This window comes from Leptonychotes weddellii, chromosome 9 (assembly GCF_054177405.1).
Source record: "Leptonychotes weddellii isolate Sample4059 chromosome 9, ASM5417740v2, whole genome shotgun sequence".
NCBI lineage: Eukaryota > Metazoa > Chordata > Mammalia > Carnivora > Phocidae > Leptonychotes > Leptonychotes weddellii.
In genome coordinates, this window is record NC_138377.1 from 79,452,807 (window position 1) to 79,480,663 (window position 27,857).

At 37.6% G+C, this 27,857-nt stretch overlaps 2 protein-coding genes across 3 annotated transcripts in view; one reads left to right on the forward strand and one right to left on the reverse strand.

The window, feature by feature from the left end:
• On the forward strand, nt 1-27,223 carry SLC24A5 (solute carrier family 24 member 5). The gene is made up of 9 exons (XM_081831047.1): nt 1-268; nt 991-1,170; nt 19,316-19,399; nt 19,498-19,601; nt 19,939-20,039; nt 21,727-22,010; nt 24,074-24,280; nt 26,194-26,295; nt 26,791-27,223. The coding sequence occupies exons 1-9, from the start codon at nt 148-150 to the stop codon at nt 27,111-27,113; spliced, it is 1,506 nt and encodes a 501-aa protein (XP_081687173.1). The 5' UTR covers nt 1-147; the 3' UTR covers nt 27,114-27,223.
• MYEF2 (myelin expression factor 2) overlaps nt 24,308-27,857 on the reverse strand; it is a 33,987-nt gene continuing 30,437 nt past the window's right edge. For both annotated transcript variants that reach the window (XM_031031751.2, XM_006736798.3), the window contains one exon: nt 24,308-27,857. In XM_031031751.2, the coding sequence (XP_030887611.2) occupies nt 27,694-27,857 (164 nt within the window). In that variant the 3' untranslated portion in view covers nt 24,308-27,693.

Here is a 27,857-nt window from a genome sequence, read left to right on the forward strand (position 1 = left end):
CTCCTTTCACCCTCCCTCCTACACAGGCCTTCCTGAGATGTGTCCTGGGCAGGGCAGTGAGCAGGAAGGAGACTCCTCACATGATCCAGCTTATTCCTTCCTTTCCCCCTTCCCCAAGCAGCGCTCTGCAGTAAGAGCACAGCAGAAATGCAGACCGAAGGGGGCCAACGGTGGGCAAGAAGGGCTCTGCTCCTCGGCATCCTCTGGGCTACCGCACGCTTGCCTCCCCCAGGCGCCTCCCTGCCCCAGCGTCTCCCAAGGGCCACAGGTAGGTGGACACTGGGGTCAGCCGTCCCTGCCGCTGATGCCACGTATGGATGAAGGGACAAAGGGAGAGGAAAATTCTCCCTTGACTCACTTCGGCTTATGCTTCCTCCTCTGACTATTAGCATTTGGAAGAATATCAAACACTTTTGATCCCTCATAAGTTCTCAAAGATAGTTCAGAAAGAATTCACAGACTTCATGAAGCAGGCGAGTCTCCAGTTTTTTATTGTTGGAGACTTACCATGAAAAAAAAAAAAAATCTTCTTTCATTTTAGAAATTCTCTCTGCAACAGTGGAGGATTCTTCGCAGGCCTGTGGGCAGCTTGGGCTCTGAAATGGGAAAATGAAATTGTACAGATATTAGGAATCTTTCTCATCAGAGATACAGTTTCTCTTTGAGAAGAAAGAGGGGTTCAGAATTCCCTTTTAGAAATAAAGGAGACAAGGAAGAGTGATTTCATGATTTTTTTTTTTTTAATTTTTTCACTCTCATCAGCTTATTTCATTAAAGCTCCTCTTTCAGGCCCCAAAGATTTTTTTTTTTTTTTTTAAGCTCTACAAAGCTCTACATCATATTCAAAAGTGCTTTATACATTTTCACCAGGGTTCTTAAAATTCCGCCCAGTTACTGCACACGTGGAGTTTTCTTAAGGAATCTCTTTTTGTGGGCTTGGAACCAGCTACACCAGCATACTTCAGATTTTCACCTTCTTTTCCTTACCAGGAAATAGCACCCAATGTGTTTCGTCTCCATCACTGGAATTTCCTGAAGGGTTTTTCACGAAACAGGAGCGCTGGGATGGAGGCATTGTCCTCTACTTCCTAATTATCCTTTACATGTTCATGGCCGTGTCTATTGTTTGTGACGAGTACTTCCTACCCTCCCTGGAGATCATCAGTGAATGTAAGTGGCTGGAAATCTCCCCTATAAGCTTCCGAAATAGTGGTGTCCCATGTATGTGGCTGTCTTTAAAACAGCTCAGCAAACAATTCTGTCCATCTCAGCTGGTTGCCGAGCACAGACTTCTGTGTTGCGGGGCCCTACCTTAAGGAACTGGCCTGCGTGTTGTTTTTTCTTGGTAGTTCATGGGCAGCAGGGCATCTTTAAATTAGTACCCAGCAATTATTATTACAAAGACTATCTCCAGAAACTCTTTGGCTACGATACGGCTGGCAGCTTGTTAGTAAACTGTTCCAAGTTTTCGCATATATGCACTTGGTGTGTACTCCTAAGACAAGGCACTCCTAATGCTTGCCATTTTATACTTTAAAAAACTTTCTTTCAGTTTTATTCTAAAATTGTAATTTTTTTTAAGGTAGATGGATGGTAAACAAATGACATTAAGGACTATTCTCTTCCCACCACCCCCTTCCTTTTTCAGCCTTATTCTAGTAAGGAAACTAACTGATGTTTATGAACCAAAAATAAATAATAAGTCCTGCATCCTATGTAAAGTGACCTCAGGCATCAGATAATCGTAAATTCAGTTATTAAACATTAAGCTCAGTTACTGGTTTCTGAAAAGAAGATCGGCCAGGCCAAGCCTCTCTCTTCCATCCCCTCAGCCATGTATATCACCCAGAACCCTGAGCATAGGCCTTTCATTGGTATCCCAGTCCCTTAAAGTCAGGATATCAATGATGATTCATGCCCTATACAACAAAAGTGCCCGCAGAAGTTCCCAGTCTGTCTCCAGCTTGGCTAGTTCAGTTGGTTGAACATGCTCACCTCAGAGAATGTCAAAGTAAAGGGTTAGGTTTCCAAGTGCATGCTCACAGGATTGCGCAGAAACAGCATCCTCTCCTCCCACCACACCCACACCCACACCAACACACACTGCTAGCATTTCTTCCCAGAGAGAGAGAGCTAGAACATTAACTCTCCCTTTGCCATGCAGGCCCCTGGCCCCGCTGAAATGCTCCTGATTTTCTCTCCTGTTCACTGCACCATCGCAGTATCCTTAAGACCTACAGCAGGACCTGGCAAGAACACAGAGGTTCTCAGCACGTATTAGTTTAAAGAAAAAAATTCATAGAACAGGTCAGCATAAGTTTTTTATAATTATTATGATTTAACTCAAGTAGGTATAAACATAGTCATTTTTATATTGGCATTCCATTTTACAACAGCATTAATATTTTTCTATAATACCGATTAAATTACTTTAACATAGTATTTTTACCTAGATTGATAAAATGCAAGAAAAAAAAGAAGAAAAAAGTAAAATCACCTACATCTTCATCACCCAGAGATCCCCACAGCATCTGGTTTATTTCCTTTCAGGGTTTTAGGGCTTGCTATAGATACAGTTTGAGGTTTTTTTCTTCTTCCTCATACAATATTTTATTCTGCACATTTTCCTATATTATTAAATACTCTTCAAAAACATGATTTTTAATGGTAGCATGATTTTGTAAATGATGTAAGTACCTAACACTGTGTTTTATACATAGTAAATACCCAGTTGAAATGTATCATAATTTTTAAAATTATTAATCTCTTTGGACTTTTTTTTATTTTTTATTCCAAGCAATGTTGTGCCCATACTTGCATAAAACCTTTGCAAACTTCTCTGATCATTTTTTGATAAAGATGCACTTCACAAAGGGTCTGCCAACTTAAACCTCCAGAATGTGGGATAGCTTCCATTCCAGAAAACCATGAATAATAACATAATATTTTTGCTAATTTCTTTAAAATGGAACTTCATTTTATAAAATGTGTATTTATCTTATTATTTGTGAGGTTGAACATTTCATTTTATTGAAATTTGTGGTTTTGCTTTTGTGCTTTTTTTGCCCATGTTCTGACAGGAGGGGATTTGTCTTTTTCTTATTGATTCCCAAGACTTCTTTTTTCTCATATAAGGATATTAACCCTTTTCCTAATATAATTTTTATATCATATGCTTTTTCGTAGTTTGCTGTTTGCTTTTGTATTTTGTGTGTTTATCACATTGAAGTTTACATATCTTTAAGTGAATTTATAAATATTTTCTTTTATGATTCTCCTTTTGGTTTTATACTTAGAAAGACATTTATCCCCAGGTCAGAAAAATTGTCATATTTTCTTTTACTTGTAGTTTCTCTTTTTTTTTTTTTTACATTTCTTTCTTTCACTAAGAATTTGTTTTACTATAGGATGCAATGCTATTTTTTCAGAAAGTTGATCAATTTCACATACTAAATTCTTTCATCTATGTGTATGTACATCCGCTTCTATACTCTTTACTGTTGTAATAATTATTTGTTCACCCTAGTGCCAGGACTGAACCTTTAGTTAGAAAACCTACATAGACCATGTTAATTATATTAAACTAAGAAATTTTATTTTATTTTTATTTATCTTATTTTTTTAAGATTTATTTATGTTAGAGAGAGAGAGAAAGAGGAAGTGCTCGAGCAGGAGAGGGGCAGAGGGAGAGGGAGAGAGAGAATCCCAAGCAGACCCCATGCTGAGCTCAGAGCCTGACTCAGAGCTCAATCTCATAACCCTGAGACCATGACCTGAGCCCCTGGGGTGCCTGGGTAGTTCAGTCAGTTAAGCAGGCGGACTCTTGGTTTCAGCTTAGGTCATGGTCTCAGGGTTGTGAGATCGAGTCCCCCAATAGGCTCCAAGCTCTGCATGGAGTCTGCTTAAGTTTCTCTTTCCCTCTCCCTCCGCCTCTCAACCCCACCCCCTGCCTCAGGCTCACACATTCTCTCTCTCTTTCTCTAAGATAAATAAATAAACCTTTAAAAACAAAACAAAACAGAAACTAGGACATTTTAAATTCAAGTTACTTTGTCCCACCTTGAAAATTTCTCGTCCTAGAAAATAGTCAAAAAATGTTTTTGTTTTCACATTTCCAAACAATAACTTGACTAAAAGAATAAGTTCATCAAGAATCTTGTTTATAAAAAAATTGTCTTGGGTGTAAATAAATAACTTTTCTAGGCCTGCAGCAGAAACTGCATTAAAATTTAGATTGCTACTTCAAAATAATCTAATCAATGATTAGATTACTAGTTTATTATAAAAGGATATCACTCAGGAACAGCCAGAGGGAAGAGATGCATGGGGCAAGGTACGAGGAAAGGGAGCAGAGCTTCCATGCCCTCTGCAGACACATCACTCTCCCAGCTCTCCAAATCCCATCTTTTTTGCTTGGGGAGGCTTCATCACCTAAGCATTATTGATTACGTCATTGACCACTGGCAACTGATTCAGCCTCCAGCCCTTCTCCTTTTTCCTTTCTCTGGAGGCCAGGGGGTGGGACTAAAAGTTCCCCCCCTCTAATCACACGATTTGTTCCCTTGGCAACCAGCAGTCATGCTCAGATGGTGTCCAAAATATACCTCATTAACATAACAAAAGGCACCTTTATCACTCTCTGTACTTAGGAATTTCCCGGGCTTTTGGGACCTGTGAGCCAGAAACCATGGACGAAAACCAAATATATATTTTTTATAAACCACAATATCACAGCCCACTTCCTGGTCTTCACACACATATCCCCCTTATGGCAAAACAATCATGGCAGTCCAAAGATACTGACCTATTACTAGACTCTCATTCAGTCGTTGGTAACTACCCAGTCCATTGTGCTGGTCTAGATCGCAAGCAGCAATACCAGCAAGCGCCTCTCCCTCAGCCCATTCCAGATCAGACAGTGAAGGCCACACTAGGTGCACAACTAGTGAGCTATTTTTACCAGAAGCAATAGAGCTGAATTCACTACTAATCCCAACTTGACAGAGGGGGTGAAGGTACACCCTATCCCACCAGGCTCTCAGGAATTGTGGCAGAAAGGTTAAAGACATGGTCAGTTTCTGGCTTAGCCATTCTCCCTGCTTCCAGCCCTTGTAGCTGCAGCCTTGGTCCTGGGACCCCTGCATCTAGCGGGGCGGGGGGTGGGGGGTGGGAAACAAAACAGAAGTTGAGGCAATGTGAGGGAGAAAGAATACCAACAGCTTCCCCTCCCACTCTTGCCCAGATCCACCAGAAAACAGGAAGCTACCGAGTGGGGCCACCCCTCAGGACTCCGCATGTGGAGGGTGAGCAAACATTCATGATGGCTGGTGAGCCAGCTCTCCGTGCCTTTTTCTTCCCCCATTTTCAATAACCAGTGTTTCAATCGCCCACTCCAATTCTTTATCAAACTTATCTCTCTGCCCATGGGCAGCAAAATGTGCTCCTTGGTCTGAAGAAATGGTCAGTAATCCAAATCCGTGCACTTATCTTCTGCAGCTGTTCTTTTATAGTATTTTGAGCATTTGCCATCTAATACCAGAGAAGCAAAGCCCAGTCCAGAGGCAGTGAATACTCCTGTCAGGACCCATTTGTAGCCCCCGAAGGCTACCAGCATCAGTCTCACTTGCCAGCTATGTTCAGGACCTTCCCACCAGGGAAACTGCCACATAGCCCTCTGCGGTCTCCGTCTCTCTTGATAGCAGGTAGAACAGCTCTTATTGGCATTTTGTGCTTCAGAGGGTGCACAAAGAATGTGTCTGGATTCAGCCCATCTTTGCACTGCTGCAGACCCCCCTGTCTACTCATTTCATGGACCCAGGCTGCCATCTCAAAGGAGCACACTGGGATATCTACTTATTTCAATCACCTTCCAAACTTGGAAGAGCATTCTTCTTATATGCTTCTACTTTAACGCACCTTTCAAATTTTCATAGTGATTTCCACAGGGTTATGTCTTGTATGGGCACATCTTTAGTACCCAGGTTTCTATTGCCTTTCTAATCTGACCATATCACCAGGCCATTGGCCACTGCCCTGGAAACTACTCTTCTCCACCCACTGCCCAATTTATCCACTCTTGCACATAAGGTCCTCAGTGAGGGATCGACCCAAGGGACCCTGTCCCCTCTGTCAACCTTAAATTTGATTCATCTGCCTAACCACTGCCCCAAGTGGTTGCTGGTCCATTTCCTCATAGTAATCTCTACCTTCCAGTCTTTAAAATTTCTCCAGACAGGGGTAAATAGAGCGGATGTGTTTGGGGTCCTTTAATGTTGGGTGACAAATAGTGGGTCCCACACGTCCACCGACCTTAGGTAACGCTGCATTGAAACGTTTAACTCCATCAATTTCTGCTTTATTCATCCCATTGCCTAATAACCATAAAGATTTCCACCCTACTGGGACAAGTCCCACCACTTTTCCTTGATTCCTTTGTTTTGCCCCTTTCAATATTTGCTTTGTTAATGTATTTCTTAATAATCTTCTAGAAATTTTCATTCACCTTCTTGGAAACAGTCCCTTGACTCTCCCCTTGGCCTCTTCCCATTTTCTTCTTAATTAACCTAATGTTTTTATTAGCATCTGTAAGACCCAGGAGGGGAAGGAAGCTCAGCACATTTGATAAAGATTCCCTGTTTTTCCATTTTGCAACAATAAGGTTATATGGGGTGCTCATGAGGGCCCCCTTAACCACAGCATTTATCATGACATGGGTAATGGACGTATTCAGTGGGTGAATATCCTAATCTTCATAAAGCCAATCCCACATGGCTTACATATAAAGCATTATCAATGGCTTCATCTGGGATGTTCCACTTGTTATTTATAGAGAAAATTGGGCATATAGCCATCTGTAATTTTTCCATAGTGAGCTAGCTGTATGTCCCATTATCAACCCAAACATGCTCTTTCACTCTGCAGCATTCAAAACGAGACACAGCCTCCAAATCACCCTCACAATCCATCCCCTCAGGAAAGGTTCCTCGGGAAGCTGCTGATACCAATCCACAAAATGAAACAGTTCTTTCACACTATACCCTCTGATTTCAATGGTTTCTTGGTTTTGCTGTTCCTCCCTATTGACGACCTTCTTGGTAACCAAAGGTCTTAGAAGTACTTTCTGTTACCCCTGCATAGTTCTCCCCTTGCTGGGCAGCTCTGAGGCTAGCAGTCTATGCTCAGACTCACTGAAATCTGAGACCTCAAGGTCTGATCAGGCATCCTCATTTACTTTTAGTTTAGCTTTTACAGTTAACAATAATCAAGGGGTAGAAAATTTTGCCTTTTTCTTACACTTTGCATTTCCTTATGCATCAAGTGAATCAACCACAGGACTTGGATCCATCTCTAAATTCCTGGTGGTAACTTTTACCTTTAGTAGCTGACCACAGCACAGCTGCGGCTCCATACCATGGGTGACCACATGGCCACCCAGAAATCAAAGGTTCCTCATCCCCTGTCCTTTCACCTTTTCTTTTCCCAAACCAAATGTTTCTGTGAGCCAGGGTCATTCTAGCAAATCCCACTTCACTGACACTAAACTAAATAGGTTCTGAGCCCAATTCCAATGTATATGCATGGGGGGTCAGGGGACGGGGGGTCTCCACACCAGCAAAAGCAATGCTCAGACACTAGCAGGGTGTCCAAGGAATCAATTCAATTCTGACAGCATTTACCTGGAAATAGCATCAACTTTCACAGGTTAAGGGCTCAGGCCTATAAGACTGCTCTCCCACGCCCCACTTCAGATGCCAGTTGCAAGCCTGTGCTTCTGAATAACTAGCTATAGATTGGGGGTTCCAATAGACCCTTCCCTGGGTTTCAGACACCAGTCATAAGCCCAGGTTGTTACCCTAACTTCTGGCCAACTGGCTGTCTATCAGAGGTTCCCACAACCTCCTCCTCGGGTTCAATTAATTTGCTAGAGTGGCTCACAGAACACAGAGAAACATTTTACTTACTAGATTACTGGTTTATGGGAAAAGATATATATATTTGTATGTAAAATATATATAAATATAAATAAGTATAGTATAAATATAAATAAATATAATATATAAATACATATATAATTATATATTTATAAAATGACATAATAGCCAGATGGAAGAGATTCACTGGGCAAGGTATAAGGATAGGACGTGGAGCTTCCACTGTCCTTGCACCTCCATGTGTTCACCAAGCTAGGAACTCTCCAGAAGGGTCCTTTTGGGTTTGATGGAAGCTTCATTACATAGGCATGATTGAATAAATCATTGACCACTGGCAATGGATTCAACCTTCAGTCCCTCTCTCCTTCCTAGAGGTCAGGGGTGAGACTGAAAGTTCTAACCCTCTAATTACAGGGTTGGTTCTTAGGTGGGGTCCAAAAGTCACCTTGTTAACATAACAAAAGATGCCTTCATCACTCTCAATACTTAGGAAATTCCAGGGGTTTAGGAAGCCTAAGTCAGTAACTGCAGTTGAAGACCAAATATATATGAGAAATATATTTTGGTCACCTGAATGACCAAATATATATTTCTTTTTTTTTTTTAAAACATTTTATTTATTTATTTGAGACAGAGAGAATGAGAGACAGAGCGCATGAGAGGGAGGAGGGTCAGAGGGAGAAGCAGACTCCCTGCCGAGCAGGGAGCCCGATGCGGGACTCGATCCTGGGACTCCAGGATCATGACCTGAGCCAAAGGCAGTCGCTTAACCAACTGAGCCACCCAGGCGCCCCAAATATATATTTCTTATAAATCACAATATCACATGTGTGATTGATGGATTCCCATGCTGCTGCTAAATCTTCAGCTGCTAGGAATTGACCCTGGTCTTGAGTACTGAAAATAACTGGCAACAAAATGAGATAGAAATAGTGCTGGCTCGATTCATTTTTTTAAGTGCCTATAAACTAATTCTGTCATTTCTCTGCTCAAGGTCTAGCATAGTCTCATCCAAATTAGGACATCAGCAATAAAAAACAATTTCCCTGGAATTTGTTTACAGCCACAGAAACTGGCTTCAGAGAAGTCTGCAAATGCTTCACATTTCCCCATAGTTCTTTGATGAGCATTGAGTTGTAATAATTCCCCCCATTTTGTCAACTAATAAGGATTAATATAATCTTGAAAACAGTTTACTGAAGCATTCCACAATGTGCTGGAGTGTTATTATTTATTTATATATTTATTTATTAGCTATTTATCATAAAATAATTATAGAAGACCAAGCATTGTTCTAAATTAAACAGAGATGGTTTCATTTAGTCTTCACAAAAACCCTACCAAGTCAGGACTATAGATTGGCTTTACTGATAAGAAAACTAAAACTCAGATGATAACTAATTACTTAAGATTACACAGCCTGGGGGCACCTGGGTAGCTCAGTTGGTTAAGTGTCTGACTCTTGGTTTCAGGTCAGGTCATGATTTCATGGATTGTGGGATTGAGCCCCGAGTCAGGCTCCTCAATTAGCAAGGGAGGTCTGCTTGAAAGATTCTCTCCCTCTCCCCTCCCCCCCGACCCCTTTCCCCACCCCCCGCTTGTGCTCTCTCTCTAAATCTTTAAAAAAAAGACTACACAGCCTGGACCCTGCAGAGCTTGCTCTCTCTAATGCCAACATCCAAGAATGTTCTCAATTGCTGTATGATATAATTTTACACATCTTTGTTTGAGCTTAACTGCCATAATATGGTTGCTTCAGAAGAACCGTTCTATTTAAATAGCCTTAAGTGGTGCTTTCCTCCCAAGGGCACTGGAATTTTGACAAAAAAACAAAACAAAACAAAAAACATCAAATACCCGTTGTTACTATGGAGGAAGTATGCTACAAAATAAACAGAATCTACTGAATTGCTTTAAAAAAAAAATCAGTTTAGACTTTCAGCAACCTTTTGGAGGTTGTAAATTAATGTTATAAATACTTGCCCACAGTACAATAATTAGACTCTGAAGCCTAAGCATTTTGTCTAGGATGTCCATGAGCTCATAGAATGGTACTACAGGACCTAATCATCATGTATGATGCAATGATGCATGTAGGGTGCATGCTCTGAGTCCCAGCCTAGAACATGATGGGAGAATTGGCAGGACACTGGCCCACCCCAGCCCCATCACCCCATTACCCCCTCCTCAAGTCACAACAGTGGTTCGTTTGGTCAGCAGAAGGGTCTTTAGCAAGATGAAGACTAGAAGAGCCTCAGGGCTGGAGTCTCCGTGGAAAGGATGAGCAGGAGGTGGTAGAAGGTAGAGCCTCTTGCTGATACCCTGGCTGGGCCCTTTTTCTGTCTGTAACTATCTATGTTGATCTGGCAATTTCTTCTAGAGCCACCACCACCTGAGGCTTCTTCCAGCAAGGATCTCGGCTTTCTCCTTGACCTACTCATGATCACAGAAGTCACACAGACTCTCTCTCCACCCCATCATCAATACATACCTCTGTTAGACAACCTGAGACATTTTGCTGTCATCTTAACTGTGTAGCACTCATATGAGAAAATGCTGTTGCTATACCCTCTTCCTCTAATCCTATCTTCTTTCACATCCATTTAGGTTCTATAGGAAAGGAGGCTAATGATGATTCTTTGAACATAGAGGAATGAAGTGAAATTAATTCTACATCATAGAGGGAATAAAAATCACACTCTATGGGGCGCCTGGGTGGCTCAGTTGGTTAAGCGACTGCCTTCGGCTCAGGTCATGATCCTGGAGTCCTGGGATCGAGTCCCACATCGGGCTCCTGGCTCGGCGGAGAGCCTGCTTCTCCCTCTGACCCTATCCCCTCTCATGCTGTTTCTCTCTCTCTCTCTCTCAAATAAATAAATAAATAAAATCTTTAAAAAAAAAAAATCACACTCTAGTTGTCCAGAGCATTTTACCTTTGGAGATAAGACCTAGTTTCTGAATTGGGGAATAGGATGAGGATTCAGGGGAAGGGGTTAGAAGGCGTCATCAGAGGTGGAATATTATCTGAGATCAAAGGAGCTAGAGGTAATGGGGTAAAGAATAAACTTAAGGGAGCTCCCTTATCCCCACAAGCTGTGCTCCTCTAGACCCTAGACCCGTACTTGGTGGACACACTGCGGCATGTGGGTGACAGAGAAACGGAGACGGAGACAGCTCATAGAGCTCTGTGCCTATGTACAGGAGGAAATATAACTAAACTAAATATAAGCTTACACAACAACCTAGAACATAGTAAACATTCACTAAATATTCATTATTACATAAGAATAGACTACAAAGACTATAATCCTTTACTCAGCAAAGATGGAAGTGCAGAAGGTGAGTGATCAAAGTCAATATGAATATGTTTCAGGCAAATACCAAATCTAGGGAGCATCTGCTAGAGCCTGAACATGAAGTTTAAGGCAAATAAAAGCAAGAACTACCTTCACAAGCTAGGAAGTAAGTTTATGAAACCCACTCTTTGATCTAATAATCCCTGTGACAACTTTAAATGATACCTCTTTGGAATATTCTGTTTAGAGTTCCTTTTACTTCTTTTACATTAAAATCCATACCATTTTATTCTATCTTTAGCAATCTTTTCTTGTTTAAAAAAAATCTTTAAAGTATATTTCATTAAAATAAATATTAATATTTTATATTTATATAAATTTAAAATATAATATAAACCATATTAACTGATAGCCCAAATAGGACTATTCCCTCACATCTCTATAAGCAGTCCAATTTTAGAAACAACAGAAGTTCAGTATAAAGCCAAAATAAATCCTTTTTATGTATCCTTTTGATAGGTAATGGGGATCTCTTCAAGTTATTTAACCACTGTTTAGAGCAGCTTTCTTTACCTTTTTCCAAGCTAACTACATAGAAAACTGAGAACCCTTTAAGACTGGTCACTCAATACAGCCCAAAGTCTACACGTTTCTTTTTAAATGTTACACCAATATACTACTCAGAAGCGCTAATTCCTCCATCATGCTGATCCTTTGAGGTATGTTATGTCTTAGGTGAAAATGATCTTAATAACATGTTGGGGAAACATACTTAAATAAAATATTTAATTTTTGATTAAAAGTTTATTTTTATTCACTCTGCTTTGAACTAATGTTTGCCCATGTTCAATTTCAATGTTATGTCTCAGAAATAGACAATAAGAAAGAAATGAAAGTTTTAATTCCAGGTAGAATTGGTTCTAAATTGCTAAAATTGAAAGGGAGTTGAATAATTCCGTGAGTATGGCATTTGGATAGCCTACAGTTTCAGGGGATTGTTTGATTCTTAATCCTCATGAAATTTACAGAGGCAAAGCCTTCCCAAAGAACAAAGAGTCTAAGAATAGTGCTTCCTCCCTGACACAAGGGCACTCATCCTTCTCTCAAGAGCATTTTCATCCTCTTTGTTTTTCTTTTCCCTCTGATCTTCGTTGTGATTCCCTTGGATTGCATCTAAATCTACCCCAGGTATATGGATCTAAATAAGTACCCAGTCATCTGGGTATTACCTGGGTAGTCTGCAATTGCAGAAACAGGCAATAATAATAATAATAATAATAATAATAATAAAGCTATGCATTAATCTCTTCACTTTACCTACATGGATAACTGAAAGAGTAGCTTTTTGTAGTAAAAAAGAGCTAGGTGCCATCCCATCTCTGCAATTACTACCTATATGACCTTGGGCAAGTTATGGAGCCAAAACTGAGGTAATTTTGAGGTTTGGAGATAAAATATCTTGTGCATGTGTTATATGATAGGGTTAGGGCAGTTGGAAATTCACTATAATATTATAGGCATTAGACTGGGGGTTTGTGGGAGTCCTCTTAACTGGAATTACTTTAAAAGCATTATATTATATTATGTATTACATATATATTATAATATATATTATATAGGGTTTTAGAATTTATTCCATCTTGGCTCAGACAAAATATGAGATGAGTAACTATAAAGAACTCAAAATGTTTGTATTTATTGTTAAAAACATCACAGAATATATATATATTGTGCATTGAGAAGCTAGGCATTTATTCCAATAATGCTAAAGCTTTACTCAAAATTTTTCTAAAAATACATTTGAAATTAATGTCAGAACCAGTTTTGTAAATCATAAAAAACATCAGTTTGCTGTCACACTTTCTATTGGACCCAAAATAAAACTAGACAAGATGATTACCATCCTAGTCACGAGATTGGGTGTGAATGACCTTTGATTGGTTCCAAAACTCTAATCCATTTACAAAACATGAAAATTTGCTATCACTGGGGACCTTCTAAAATTGTGCCAGAGGATGCCAAATTACATATATATAGTTTATGCTTATAACTCTATTAAAATATGCATCATGAAAACTGCTGGAAATACATTAAAATGATAGCAGTGGTTAAAACACAATGGTAAACATGTAAGTGACTCTTCCCATTCTATATTTCCACTCTATCTCCTAAATTTTCAATAATGTAGGGGGTTTTAGTAAAATAAATTTATTTAACAATAAAAAATGGTATAGAGTCTAAAAGCATAGAATCCATATCCTACATTTTGATAAAAACTGATAAAATTAGAAGATACTTCAAAGATCGTGTCATCCAATGCTCCATTGTACAGATGGCAAAACACAAGGCTTGTCTGAATGACTTGTCTGAAGTCTCATATTAGGGCAGGGCCAGAATACAGGTCTCCATTTTAGTTTAAAGCTCTTCCTACTATATTATATTCCCAGAAGAGAGTTTTCAAAAACTGTTACAAGCTTTTCAACATGGCATCAGAGAAGAGAATATGCTTAAGAAAAAGCCTGATGAGTTTTGGTCTAAGTCGTGGTCCCCATGGACCACAGCTCATTATCATAAAGTTGCACTTTATATAAACAATGTAATGATATCTAAACCTATAAAGAAAATTCACCTTGAACAGTTCTCCTATATCCTGAGGGAAATGTGATTATTCCTTTAGAGAAGTAAAGAGGAAAAAAGTAATAGCTCTGGGGGGAAAAAAACCAGAACAATTTATCTTTAATAATAAACTATAGCAGAGAGAAATGCTACCCAAAGGTCAGCGAAGACAAAGTCAGTCTATTCTAAAGTTCAAAGGTATAAACCATTTTACAAAATATTCTTAGAACCTTAAGATATAACTTGTTAAAATATCTTTGAAGCTTTATACATCCATCTTTATAGAATCTTTCCTTTCATAACTCAATTAGAGCCCAGTGAACAGCAACAAGCTTTATTGTTACTGCCTTTTGATAGTGGAAGTGTTCAGAAGGGCCACTTATTTTTCTACCTTGCAACAAACAGCTCAGTAGATCACCTTTTCCCTCCTGAGACTGAACTTTTCTAATGAAACATTCTTCAGCTAGCATTAAGCAAAGATTGGTCATTCACTCTTCAGCTGCACCGAGTTTGGACATTTAGTTCAAAATAAAGCATATTGTTCTTATCAACTTCATCCACATATTATCAGGCCCTGATCTGATTAGAGAATTCATGATAATCCAATATCCAATATCACTCAGTTGATACATCCTCTGAAATATGCTGGAAAACTTCCTAAGTACCCCTGACGCCTGGTAACTATTAGTTCCCCTAGGAAAGACTAGAATGGAGGCAGTTATATGCCCATGCCAAAAAACAGGGAATAAAATAACTCAGTTACCCATCATGTTATAATTGGCCTGCCTGAGTGCCATTTTTACATTGGGTTTCTGCAGTAAAATAGAAATAGCATTGGATTTAGAAACAACAGACTCAGGCTGTATGCCCTAACTCCTCACACTGAAGATCCTTACTATCCATGTACCAGAGTTACTTAACTCCCTGGACCTGTGTCTTCAACTGTAAAATGGAAATACCACCACTCATACCTGAGAATAATTGAGATGATTAAATTATGTATATGAAAGTGAGTTGTATACCATTAATGTAAGATATTACTTATGTCATTCCCAAAATGAAAAAAGTTATTCACAGAGTAATATGCCATCACAGGGATAGATGGATGGATGGATAGATAGATAGATAGATAGATAGATAGATAGATAGATAGATATAGATGATAGATTGATAGATAGATACTCTAACCAGCAAAAGAAATGTTATGAAATATGTTCCACGAAACATTACTTCTCTCACTTCATTCATCACTGCAACATGTTCACCAAGCAACATGACCAAAGGCAAATAGTGAGGGATCATTCCAACTCTCCTAAGAGGATTTTTCACAAGAGACACTTAACAGGTGGCAAAATGGCTCAGCCTACAGCTGGTCTCTGAGACCAAAAAACCCCATGATAAAAAAGATGACCAGGGCTGGTATCATTGACAGGAAGTATGTGGATGCCTACCCAAGCATTTCCCATATCTTTCAAAATAAAGGCTAAAATCCTTGCTAGGATTCACAAGTCTTACATGATCTGGCCACCTATTACCTTATCCCCTTCTGCCATCCCTTCACACTCTTTATTCCAGACACACCAGCCTTTTCCTCTTTCTTGAACACACAGGATAGCCTCCACCATGGAATCTTGGCACTCACTCCTGCCTAGAGCACTCTTACCCTAGATACAGGCACACCTCAGATGTTGCAGGTTTGGTTCCAGACCACCACAACAGAGCGAACACCACAATAAAGTGAGTGAAATCAATGTTTTGGTTTCCCAGTGCGTATAAAATTATGTTTATATTAGGTGTGCAATAGCATTATGACTAAAAAAATGTTCATACTTTCATCTTAAAATATTTTGCTTAAAAAAATGCTAACCATCATCTGAGCTTTCAGTGCATCATCTTTTTGCTGGTAGAGGGTCCTGCCTCAGCTTTGATGGCTGCTGACGGATTGGGATGGTGGTTGCTGAAGGTTGGGGTGGCTATGGCAATTTCTTAAAATAAGACAACAGTGACCTTTGCCACAATGATGGACTCTTCCTTTCATGACCAATTTCTCTGTAGCATGCGATGCTGTTTGGTAGCAGTTTACCCATACTAGAACTTCTTTCAAATTCGGAGTCCATCCTCTCAAACCCTGCTGCTTCTTTATCAACTAAGTTTATGCAATACTCTAAATCCTCTGTTTTCATTCTAACAGTCTTCACAGCATCTTCACCAGGAGTAGATTCCATCTCAAGAAACCACTTTCTTTGCTCATCCATAAGAAGCAACTCCTATCATCCTTTACAGTCTTATCCTGAGATTGTAGCAATTCAGTCACGTCTTCAGGCTCCACTTTTCATTCTAGTTCTCTTGCTATTCCCACCACATCTGCAGTCACTGAAGAAGTCATCAAAGTCATCCATGAGGATTGGAATCAACTTCTTCCATAGTCCTGTTCTGTTCTGTTGATATTTTGATCTCTTCCCATGAATCATGAATGTTCTTAATGACATCTAGAATGGCGAATCCTTTCCAGAAGGTTTTCAATTAACTTTGCTGAAATCCATCAGAGGAATCATTATCTATGGCAGCTACAGTCTTACAAAATATATTTCTTAAATAATAAGACTTGAGAACTAATGATGTAATGTATGGGGATTAACATAAGAATAAAAAAAAATTACTCAAAATGGAAACAAACAAACAAAAAATAATAATAAGACTTGAAAGTTGAAATTATTTCCTGACCCATGGGGCTAGAGAATGGATGCTGTGTTAGCATGAAAACAACAGTCATCTCGTATATCTCCATCAGAGCCCTTGGGTGACCAGGTGCATTGCCAATGAACAGATTTTGAAAGGAATCTTTTTTCTGAGCAGCAGGTCTTAACAGTGGGCATAAAATATACAGTAAACCATGTTGTAAATAAATGTGCTGCCATCTAGGATTGCTAGAGCACAGGCAGAGTAGATTTAGCATCATTCTTAAGGGCCCTAGGATTTTCAGAATGGTCAATGAGCATTGACTTCAACTTCAAGTCACCAGCTGCATGAGCTCCTAACAAGAGAGTCAACCTGTTTTTGAAGTCTTGAGGCCGGGCTTTGACTTCTCTCTAGTTATGAAAGTCCTAGATGGCATCTTCCTCCAATAGAACACTGTTTTGTCTGCATGGAAAATCTGTTTAGTGGAGCCACCTTCATTAATGAGCTAAATCTTCTGGATAATTTGCTGCAGCTTCTACATTAGCACTTGCAGCTTCACCTCGCTCTTTTATGACATGGAGGTGGCTTCTTTCCTTAAATCACATGAACCACTTCTGGTAGCCTCAAACTTTTCTTCTGCAGCTTCTTCACCTCTCTCAGCCTTCATAGAATTAGAGAGAGTTAGGGCTTTGTGGATTACGCTTTGGCTTAAAGGAATGTTGTGTCTGGCTCAATCTTCTATTCAGACCATTGAAATTTCCTCCATCTCAGCAATAAGGTTGTTTTCACTTTCTTACCTTCTGTGTGTTCACTGGAGTAGCACTTCTAATTTCCTTCAAGAACTTTTCCTTTGCATTTACAACTTGGCTAGCTGTTTGACATAAGAGGCCTAACTTTTGGCGCATCTCTGCTTTCAACAAGCCTTCCTCACTAAGCTTAATCATTTCCAGCTTTTGATTTAAAGTGAGAGATGTGCAGCTCTTCCTTCCACTTGAACATTTAGATGCCATGGTAGGGTTATTCATTGGCCTATTTTCAGAAAATAGGGAGGCCTGAGGAGAGGGAGAGAAACAGCAGAATAACCAGTTGGTGGAGTGGTCACAACACATAGAGTATTTATCAGTTAAATTCACTGTCTCATACGAGTGCGGTTCATGGCAACCCCAAACAATTCCAATAGTAACATCAAAAATCTAACACAACACATATTTTGCTTATCTTGTCTGTTTCTTTTCATTCAAGTTCCACAAGAGCAGAAACATTTGTTTTTTCTGCCGTATTCTTAGCACTTAAAAAAGCATCTGGCATAGTAGGTACTCAGAAAGTGTAACAAATTCAGTGAATAATAGCCAGGTGTCCAGTTATCAATAGCTGCTTAACCAATTACCCCAAAACTAGTGGTAAAACAACAATCACCGTATTACCTCTCACAGCTTTGAGGGTTTACCAGGCTCGGCTGGTAGCTCGGCTTGAGGTCTCTCATGCAGTGATAGTTAGATGGCTGGAATTATCTGACACCTTCCTCCCTTTCACATGTCTGGTGCCTGGGACAGGGAAATTCAAAATCTGGGGGGCTGAAATAGTAAGGGTGCATCAGGCATCTCTATTTCTGTATGGGCTCTTCATGAGCTATCTCCAGTACAGGAGTTCAATGGAAGTTGGAGTTTTATGTGGTGGCTTAGGGCCCTAAAGCAAAGGTCCCTAGAGAGAGAACCATGAGGAAGTTTTGTCACCTTTTATGTCCCAGCCTCAGAAATATTCTGGCTCCACCATATTCTGTTAGTCAAAGCAGTCACAGGAGGACACATAAACTCTTTCGGGGTGGGGGGGAGGCAGGAAATGGAAAGGTTCTGGAAAATCACATGGATGCAAAAATCATAGCCATCTTTGTAAAATACAATCTGCCACACCAAGAATAAAAAAGCATGCTACTTTTTAGTGTACCAGTAAAGCCCGGTTGGGGATTTCTGATGCAACCTGTCTTGGCCTCCCCAAAGCAAGGTTTCAACATGGCTTTCTCTTCCTTTCCATAGTAGATGCCTTAGCTCTAAACTTGAAAGAGCCAAAAGTTTCTTAAGATTCTCATCCCAGCAATCACTGAAGATAATGGATTTGCACGCTTGTAAGTCTGGGGGATATACACAAACTATTTGAATAGTAGTATTTTCTTATATTTCCTATTCTAGAGCAAAGTTTTAATGGTTTTATGTTTTAAATCAATAGATTTTAATTATACAATAGTAAATCTTTTTGGTTCCTCGTTAACCAATTTCCTCTCATTTGTTTTGACAAGGTTGACATTGCTAATTTGTGAATAAGCTCCTTAATTCAGGTTCACTTACAGGTCCTAAAAACTACCAATATTCACTTTTTCCTCCTCTTTCAAATTGGATTATGACTCCTGAAAGACTTCACTTTCCCAACTCCTATTGAAGTACTGTTGACAGTGTCACTTTAGAGAACTTATGCTGTCACTATACACCTACAAGCCATACAGCTAGAAAGGAATCTTTTCTGGCTCCTACAAAATCCCGTATCTTGGCATTCACAATACCGAGTCACAGCACAGTTCCAGTAGTCCATGGCCTTCTCTCCCTTTCTACCAAAACATTAAGTAATGAATTCATAGAGAAAGCAAGGCATTGGATTCCTCTAATTTTTTTAACCTGCATGTTTTATTTTTCCAGTTTAAGTCACCATCACTGCTTTTCTGTGAAGCTGTAGATTTGAATATTCAGGTATAGAGACATACCCTTTCATTTGCCACTTTAACAGAATTTCGTTTGTCTTCAGCCCTTGGATTGTCTCAGGATGTTGCAGGTGCAACTTTTATGGCAGCCGGTAGTTCAGCTCCTGAGTTAGTTACTGCTTTCCTGGGTAAATATTGCTCCTTATATTTTCTGCTTACTCAATGTGCTTTTCTCTTCTGTTCTTCAAGTCTAGTAACACTAACTTAGCAATTACCTCGCTCATAGGTGTATTTATCACAAAGGGAGATATCGGCATTAGCACCATCCTTGGATCTGCAATGTATAACCTCTTTGGCATCTGTGCAGCTTGTGGCTTGCTATCTAACGTGGTATGTAAGAAAACTTCATTCAACGCATTTATTGTTTGACAAACTATAAAAACTGTTTATAGTCTAGAACAAACAAGGCACTAGTAATGTGTTCAATCAAATTTATTAATCAGTAGAAAAACATGTATTCCATTTAAAGTTAACCCACAAATAGCTCTTGGTCAAATTTATGAAAACCTAACAGGCTTTGAAACACAATTTTTCTTAAAATTCCTTTGTCTCTAAGCAAAATGCAAAAGATAACAATATTTAGCTACAAACATACAATTTTCAGTATTACGCTAAGCATGTGCTCGAAGTTACAGTGTAATGGAAACAGTGAATTATCATTTTACAGGTCTCAACGCTATCATGTTGGCCCCTATTCAGAGACTGTGCAGCATATGCAATTAGTGTAGCTGCAGTTCTTGGCATAATATTCGACAACCAAGTTTACTGGTAAGCTTGAAATAATCATTACTCTTATGTAAAACACAATTACAGAGAGGATTTTATGAAATTCCAATGGTTTGGCAATGTGTCTTTTTCAGAAATGTTATTTCAGTCACTGAGTTCTCAATTACCTGCTACTTCTGCACCATTTCCCCATATGCCTCTGAGCTAACTTCCTCATCACAGCTGCTGGTTGGGTTTTCCCTTCTTTCAAAGTTCTATAGTCATGTCAGTCTCCTTGTCTCACTAATCACTGGATATTACCAACCTTCCTTCACCCCACTGCCTGTTCAGAAAGTCTCCCCTTCTGTTGTCCATTAAAGACCCAACAGTTGGGTCTTTCATTTATTGGGTTGTTTACCTTGCCTTGGTTAGAAGTGGTCATGGTCACAAGACTGGAGAGAAATGATGGAGGAAGTAAATTTTAAAATCTTCAGATTCTTGAATGGAGCACTGGATGTTATGCACAAACAATGAATCATGGAACACTACATCAAAAACTAATGATGTAATGTACAGTGATTAACATAATAAAAAATAAAATCTTCAGATTCTTCTAACTTTTTCTCTGATGTTCATTTAGCAAGAGGAATTACAGCTTTCTTCCTCTAAGGATCAACAATATTTAGGTATTAACAATTGTTTGCTTTCTTTGTAACCTCCCAGTATCTTGCTGTTGCAAGAAAATGAAACAGGGTGACTCAGTGGACAGCAAATAACTTTTTCAACTAATAAGAACCAGGTATCTATGAGGTGTTTAACACTATGCTAGGAATCATAAGGGATAGAGAGGAATGTACAATGCACAGCCACAGAGGTTGTGCATTGCACTATGCCAGAGGATACCAGAAAAATAGAAAACAATATAAATGGCACCTTTCTGGAGGACTACAACTTAGCAACCCTGCAAAATATCTGCTAATAAGAAACTTAAAATCTAGCAGGGAGAAAAATTTCTAAATGAATCTTCCTAAAATCTGGTCTATTTCCCAAAATTTTATTTATAAAATAAAAGGTAAATGACAGGTTCAAATTAATGATATTAGCTAATCATAACTCTTTAGGAAACCAAAGCATAGGGCAACAGTTCTCAGTGCCTAAGGTATAATTTTATTTTTAGGACTATCCTCATTTTCTTGCGAATACAAGTCAAAGTCGGTTACACCAAAATTAAAAAAAAAAAATCTCTGTAAACTGAAAAGTCCCAAAGTCTCATATATCTGAATATTTTACACAAAATTCTTATACCAGATTTGAATAGACACAGTTGAAATGAACTAACAGATACTATATTCTTTTATAATTACTATATATTTTGGGGAATGGATGCTGCCAATGAACTGAGATGGAGAATGCCCATCGCTATTCATTAACTTTTACTCTGAAAAATCTACAATTATTTTCAAAGCACTGTTTATGCCTACCGTTTATAAAGAATCTGTAAATGAAGACAGTGAGTTTATAATTCTTGGTTTTATTTGAAATATAAAAAGGACTGTCAAGCTTTTATCAATAAATTTATAGTTAATGCTGTAACCAAGTTAGGACACATCTATAAAACCAAAATACACCTAGAAATGTTCTTTGCTTCTTCTATTGCTGGAAAATTATTAAGCAGATACTGCCCAAAAGCTATTAACCCTAAAAAAAAACTTTTATTTTTAATTTTAAAACAAATTTCTTTAATTTATAGGTATGAAGGAACTTTGCTGCTTTTGATATATGGATTATATGTTTTGGTGCTGTGTTTTGACATTAAAATTAACCAATATATTATAAAGAAATTCAGTCCTTGCTGCCCCTGTCTTGCTGAAGCTATGGAGGAGAGAAGTGAACAACAGCCACTGATGGGGTGGGAAGATGAGGGTCAGCCATTCATCCATCGGCAATCAAGAACTGACAGTGGGATATTTCATGAAGAGTCTGGCTACTCTCAGCTTCCTTTAAGTTTACACGATCTTAGTCAGGTTTCTGAAGGTAAGAAGCACATCATGCCCACTATTAAGTCTATTCACTAGAAAAACTTAATCTCATTTCAATTCAGCAATTACTATATACACTTATGTAAAAGATCCTGGGGAGAGTCAGAAATGATGAAGAGGTGGTCCCTATCCTTAAGAAGCTTCTAATGCTGTACGGAAAAAAAGAAAATAGCTAAAATATGAAGGTTTAAGTACTATAAAGAGAAAAGTGTAATTGTAGTTCCTAAATGGGACAGACTGTATAAAATTTGATGGCTACATAGAAAAGATTATCACAGAGAAGGGAGCATTTAAACTGAGCCTTATAGAATTAATCAGATTTTAGCTGATGACGTGATTTATGACCAATAAGTAACAGCTACAGCAGTCTATTATGTAAATGATGTAGAAGTAAGAGTAAAGTATACTCTATAAATTGATGCTAAGGAATTAATATTAGCAAAAGGCCTATTCAAGTATTAGCATACCTGGAGCACAGAATGTACACAGTAAGGAAGCAGAGAAAAGATAGGAAAGAATAGGATAGGAAGAGTCTTAAATGCTAGTATACAAGTCTCTGCAGGTTTATGAAGCAGGGAAATTAGAGGATAAAAGAAATGGAGGTCTGTCAGAGGCTACTAAAACAGCTGATGTGTTTGGTAGATGCCTAGACAGAGTGAAGAAAAGTAGGAATAAAAAAGACAATGCAGAGGAAGCACCACCAAGACGAGGCAACAGAAGGACTATCTGGGGCCAGAAAAGGGAGCAGAGAAAATTCTGAGGCTTTGTTCGTGATTGATTGAGAAAATGTGAACACCACTTACAAAAAGTTGGAATTTAGCAAAAAGGGCTGGTGTGGGAAAAAAGAAAAGCTGAGTTTTAAACATGTCATCTGAAGCAGTAGCAAAACATTTAGATATTTAGTAGAAGTCAAATTCATCTATGGCCAGAAATAAAAATTTATGTGTTAGTTTTTTACAAAGTGGTTGTATGAAACAGATTCTAAATTTATCTAAGTACATTGGGAAGGAAAGTTATTCTTTTACTACCTAAAAAAAATTTTAAACAAAACTTTTTCCCTTCTTACAAAAATTATAGTTTTTAGCCTTTCAAGTGCAAGTGGTATATATTGCCAAGTTAAATTTTATAACAAGAAATTCAAAAGAACCACTCTAAATTTTTTCATTACACTGAGATTATATCTAAAATTTACTTAGTGGCCCATTGGCTGAGGCTTGGCAAATTTTTTTCATGAGTTATTTTACTAGCGTTAGTTGTAATTTGATCCAATATATGGGTACATTCTTTTGTAAATGCCATGCAAATTTTGAATAATTTTGAAGTGAACGCTTATTTTTATCCAATATATTACTGTCTTCCATTAATTTAGTAAAACAAATGTATAAAGGAATATACTCAAGTTTTGTAAGTTACACTGTAGATCCCACGCTAGTTCCTATTTTCTTAAAGGTTCTTCCTAAGAACTGTAGTGAATTCCAAATCTGGGAAACTAATATAAGAAAAAAAAATGAAGCAAGCCTCCAAAATTCACTTACAATGAGAATTAGAATGGAATATTCAACTTCACAAAAAGATTATGCTGTAATTATTTTATACTTCCTAAGTATGCATTATCTGACATACAGGGCAGGCTAGAAACATCATCAATACTGGGGAACAGAGACAACTATAATAGCTATAAATAGGTAGAAGCCAGGTTGATCCCATATGCAAAAAAAAAGTTACTAAACACCACCCACATTGTAGAAAACCAAGAGAAGTCCAACTGACACTTCATAAACATTACATCTAATATATTTAGTGAATGAGCCAAGATATTTTGATGGATTTAAGGCCCCAACTCAAGAAACACTGAGTATCACATTTTATATTGTCTGCCCTAAAGTCTCAATTAGTTTCTTTTTGCCAGCAATATCAGTAATGAGGTATTCAGATGTTTTAAATAGCTTCTTAAAAACTGATACAGCTAATTTATTTCAATATAGCTTTCTAAATGGACATTTCCAACTTAACTGGCCATTTGAGAAAACTCAAAATCATTTATTTTTTCCTCAACAGATCCACCAAGTGTTTTCAACATGCCTGAAGCAGACTTCAAAAGAATTTTTTGGGTACTATCCCTTCCTATTATTACCTTACTTTTTCTAACCACACCAGATTGTAGAAGAAAGTTTTGGAAAAATTATTTTGTGATAACATTTTTCATGTCAGCACTATGGATATCTGCATTTACATATATCCTGGTTTGGATGGTCACAATAACTGGTATGTATCTTTAGTATAAGAGCACAATTTAAAAAGAAAATAATCAGTTTTATTGAAGAACAAACTGCATATATTCACTAAAAGTAGTCTAGCTACGGAGGAAATTTTTCTTTCAGCAAAGACCAAAGAGAAGCGCTACTTACAAAAAGATTAAATATTAATATACCAACAAGATCATTCAGGGTAAGTTGCATATTACATATCAACTATATTCTCAATATTATACAGCCCAGAGTTACAAGTCATGGGATCTTCTTATAAACGAAATCAAATACACAGGATTTCTTCCTATTGCTCTAATAATTAAATCACATCGTATGGGGTCCACAATATACTTTTTATACTGAAATTCATTCCATAATGAAAAATATAGCAAGAGGCCAGCATTTTAAGAAAACAATGTATGCTCACTGTTTAACTGGAGTGCATTTCATTTTGCTTTTTAATATGGACATATAAACAAACTATGAAATGGGTGAAAAGGGCATAAAATAAAATTTCAATTTAGGTCTCTACTACCTTCATGATTAAAATTTAAATATTACTGCTTGGCCATAATCAGCTCTAGTCCCACAGGACTCCAGGAGGAAAAACTGAATACAAACATAGGAAAAAAAAACAAACAAACAAGAATTTCTCTCAAAAAGGTTAACCTGAATGGACACATCAGAGGTGATCAGAGGTGAGCAAACTATGGCCTGTGTGACCAAATGACCAGGTCTCCTGTTATCGCTAGTGAAGTTTTACTGAACATAATCATGCCCGTTCATGTAATTCATTTATATGTTATCTACGGATGCTTTCACACTACAGTGGCCGAGGTGAATATCTGCAACAGAAACCATATAATAAGCCTGCATAGCCTAAAGTAGTTACTACTTGGCCCTTTACAAAAAAAAGGTTGCTGATCCCTGACTTTTCACAAATTAATATGTGACTTAGAATAGCATACTAGCAAGAAAGCAGAATATTCTTTTTAATGAGAAAGATGAAGAAGTCCAATTAGCTTGCATATTAAATCTCTCTAAATTTTCTCAGCCAGAATATATTTCACAATAGGAAATCAGGAAAAGAACAAAATCAAGTAACAGATCATAGAATAGCCCCCAAGATGATAAATACTACTAGTGTTATTTATGTACACATGAACTCTGGCAAACCAGTAACAAAAATTAACAACCAATTACAATTCCAATATCAATATATAAAGCATGCAATAAACAGCTAAAGTTCTTTTAATTGACATCTTAAGAAAAAAAAAGAAGATTCTAAAGTAAATTTTCAATCACAACATTAAAAGAGCAGTTACATGTACTTTTTTTTTAACTTCCCTCTGATTGTTTCCCAGAATGAACATATTTCTGAAAAAGTTGAACTAATACCAAATTTAACAGAACAGGACCATAATGTTAGGAAGACTCAAGTAGAACCCTATTTTTGTTTTCCTGTGTTTAAGATAGATCACCAAAGTACGACTTAAAAAATGTGTACCATATTAACACATTTACAGGTTAAAAATAGCTATAAACAGTTTGCTTAATTCTGACCACTTTAAGAAAATAGTTTGAAAGGCAGAAAATGACCAATCTCAGCATATATTAAGCAACAGCCTTGATGAGATAACAGTGAACATCTAAACCTTCTGTAAGCATACCAGGTAGGGGAATTACTCCTTAGTAGAATTCTATTAAATATCTTTAGATATCTGTCATTAAAAATTTGTGCTACCTGGGCTAACCAATTTACCAATCTTATTCAAATATTTTGCTAGGTAAAATCTAAGTACATATTGGTTGTAAAATCTAAATGTGCCTATTTTCTTTTTGTTCAGGAAGGAAATATCTGAAGTAACTGCAGAGAATGGTCATTGAATCTGTAAGATTTGCAACTTGAAGTATCTCTGTTTATTACAGGGGAGACATTAGAAATTCCAGATACAGTAATGGGCCTTACTTTATTAGCAGCAGGAACAAGTCTGCCAGACACGATTGCAAGTGTACTGGTTGCAAGAAAAGGTAAGAGCTAGGTCCCTCAAGCTACAATGCCCATTCTTCAAGCCTGGCTGAAATACACTGAGCAAAGGTACCTTTAAAAATATTTATTTCCTCAGTTAACATACTTTGAAGAAAAAAAAGAGTGACTCAAAAAGAAGGATTTACTTTTAATAGCAGAGTAATTTCACTAAATCTAATCCCCCAAATAATATTTATCTAAAATGTGCATCAAATTGTAATTAACCGTATTAAATTAGAATGAAAGCAACAAAGTAATCTACAGACCTTATTGAAAAATGGTTTAATAAATAAAGATAATTATTATTAAATAAATGTTAAGACTTTAAATACTAACCCGCCCAAATTAAAAAATACAAATTCAGTAAGACTTTTGCCCTAATATAACAATTTTCCAAAACCAACAAATAAAAAAACTTTCCAGTGTTTTTTTTATGAAGCTTATTAATAAAATACAGTATTGGTGCGCACATTTTAACAACATGCTTTTTTTTGCAGGCAAAGGAGATATGGCTATGTCTAACATCGTGGGATCCAATGTGTTTGATATGCTGTGCCTAGGTGTCCCATGGTTTATTAAAACTGCATTTATAAATGCATCAGCTCCTATAGAAGTGAACAGCAGAGGACTAACTTACATAACCATCGCTCTCAACATTTCGATTATTTTTCTTTTTTCAGCAGTTCACTTCAATGGCTGGAAACTAGACAGAAAGCTGGGAGTAGTCTGCCTGCTATTATACTTGGGGATTGCCACATTATCAGTTCTATATGAACTTGGAATCATTGGAAATAATAAAATAAGGGGCTGTGGAGGTTAATATTAATAGTGTTATGTGGAAAATGTGAATGATGGGAGAGGGAAGAGAAGGAAAACTCCATTTCTTCATTTAAGTGAAATAAAAAATACCCTGAACTTTAGAATCTAAAACTTACTTACAATAATGCTTTATCACCAAAGAAAAGTAATTTAAAACCAGCCAAAATCACATCCTAATTTGTCTGAGCCCTTTCTTTTCAAGGACAATTACATATATAAAACGTAAGTTTTGAAAAAATCATCTATGTTTTACCTTACAGTAAGCTGATAAAAGCTGAGGAAACTTGAACAAACAAATCCCACTATGTACTACTGAAAGTAACAACAAGAAAATGGCTTATTTCATTAAAAACAGTATAACCATTCATTTAAACTGAATGACCGACTTGCTGTCTTTAAAAACCCAAACTTGAGATTAACAAAAATCACAGTATATTTAACACTATACTGTTAAAAGCTGGTGGGAGTTTTAAAAGTTCATTTTTACAGCTTTTGTAAGCATACAGTATTACTAAAAAAGTGACTTTTTACTAGGAGATTCAGCAAAACAGATGTAAGAATGTTCCAACCGTGGTTTAAAATTATGCATTACGATCCAAGCGAACATCGATTTCTCTGCCACTGATTTTTATGCCATTCATTATTCTGCAGGCTTTTTCAGCTGATTCTGGGGAGTCAAATCTGACCGTTCCACAGCCTTTTGACTTTCCGTTCTCCATTTTTATTTCGGCAAACATTACATGAC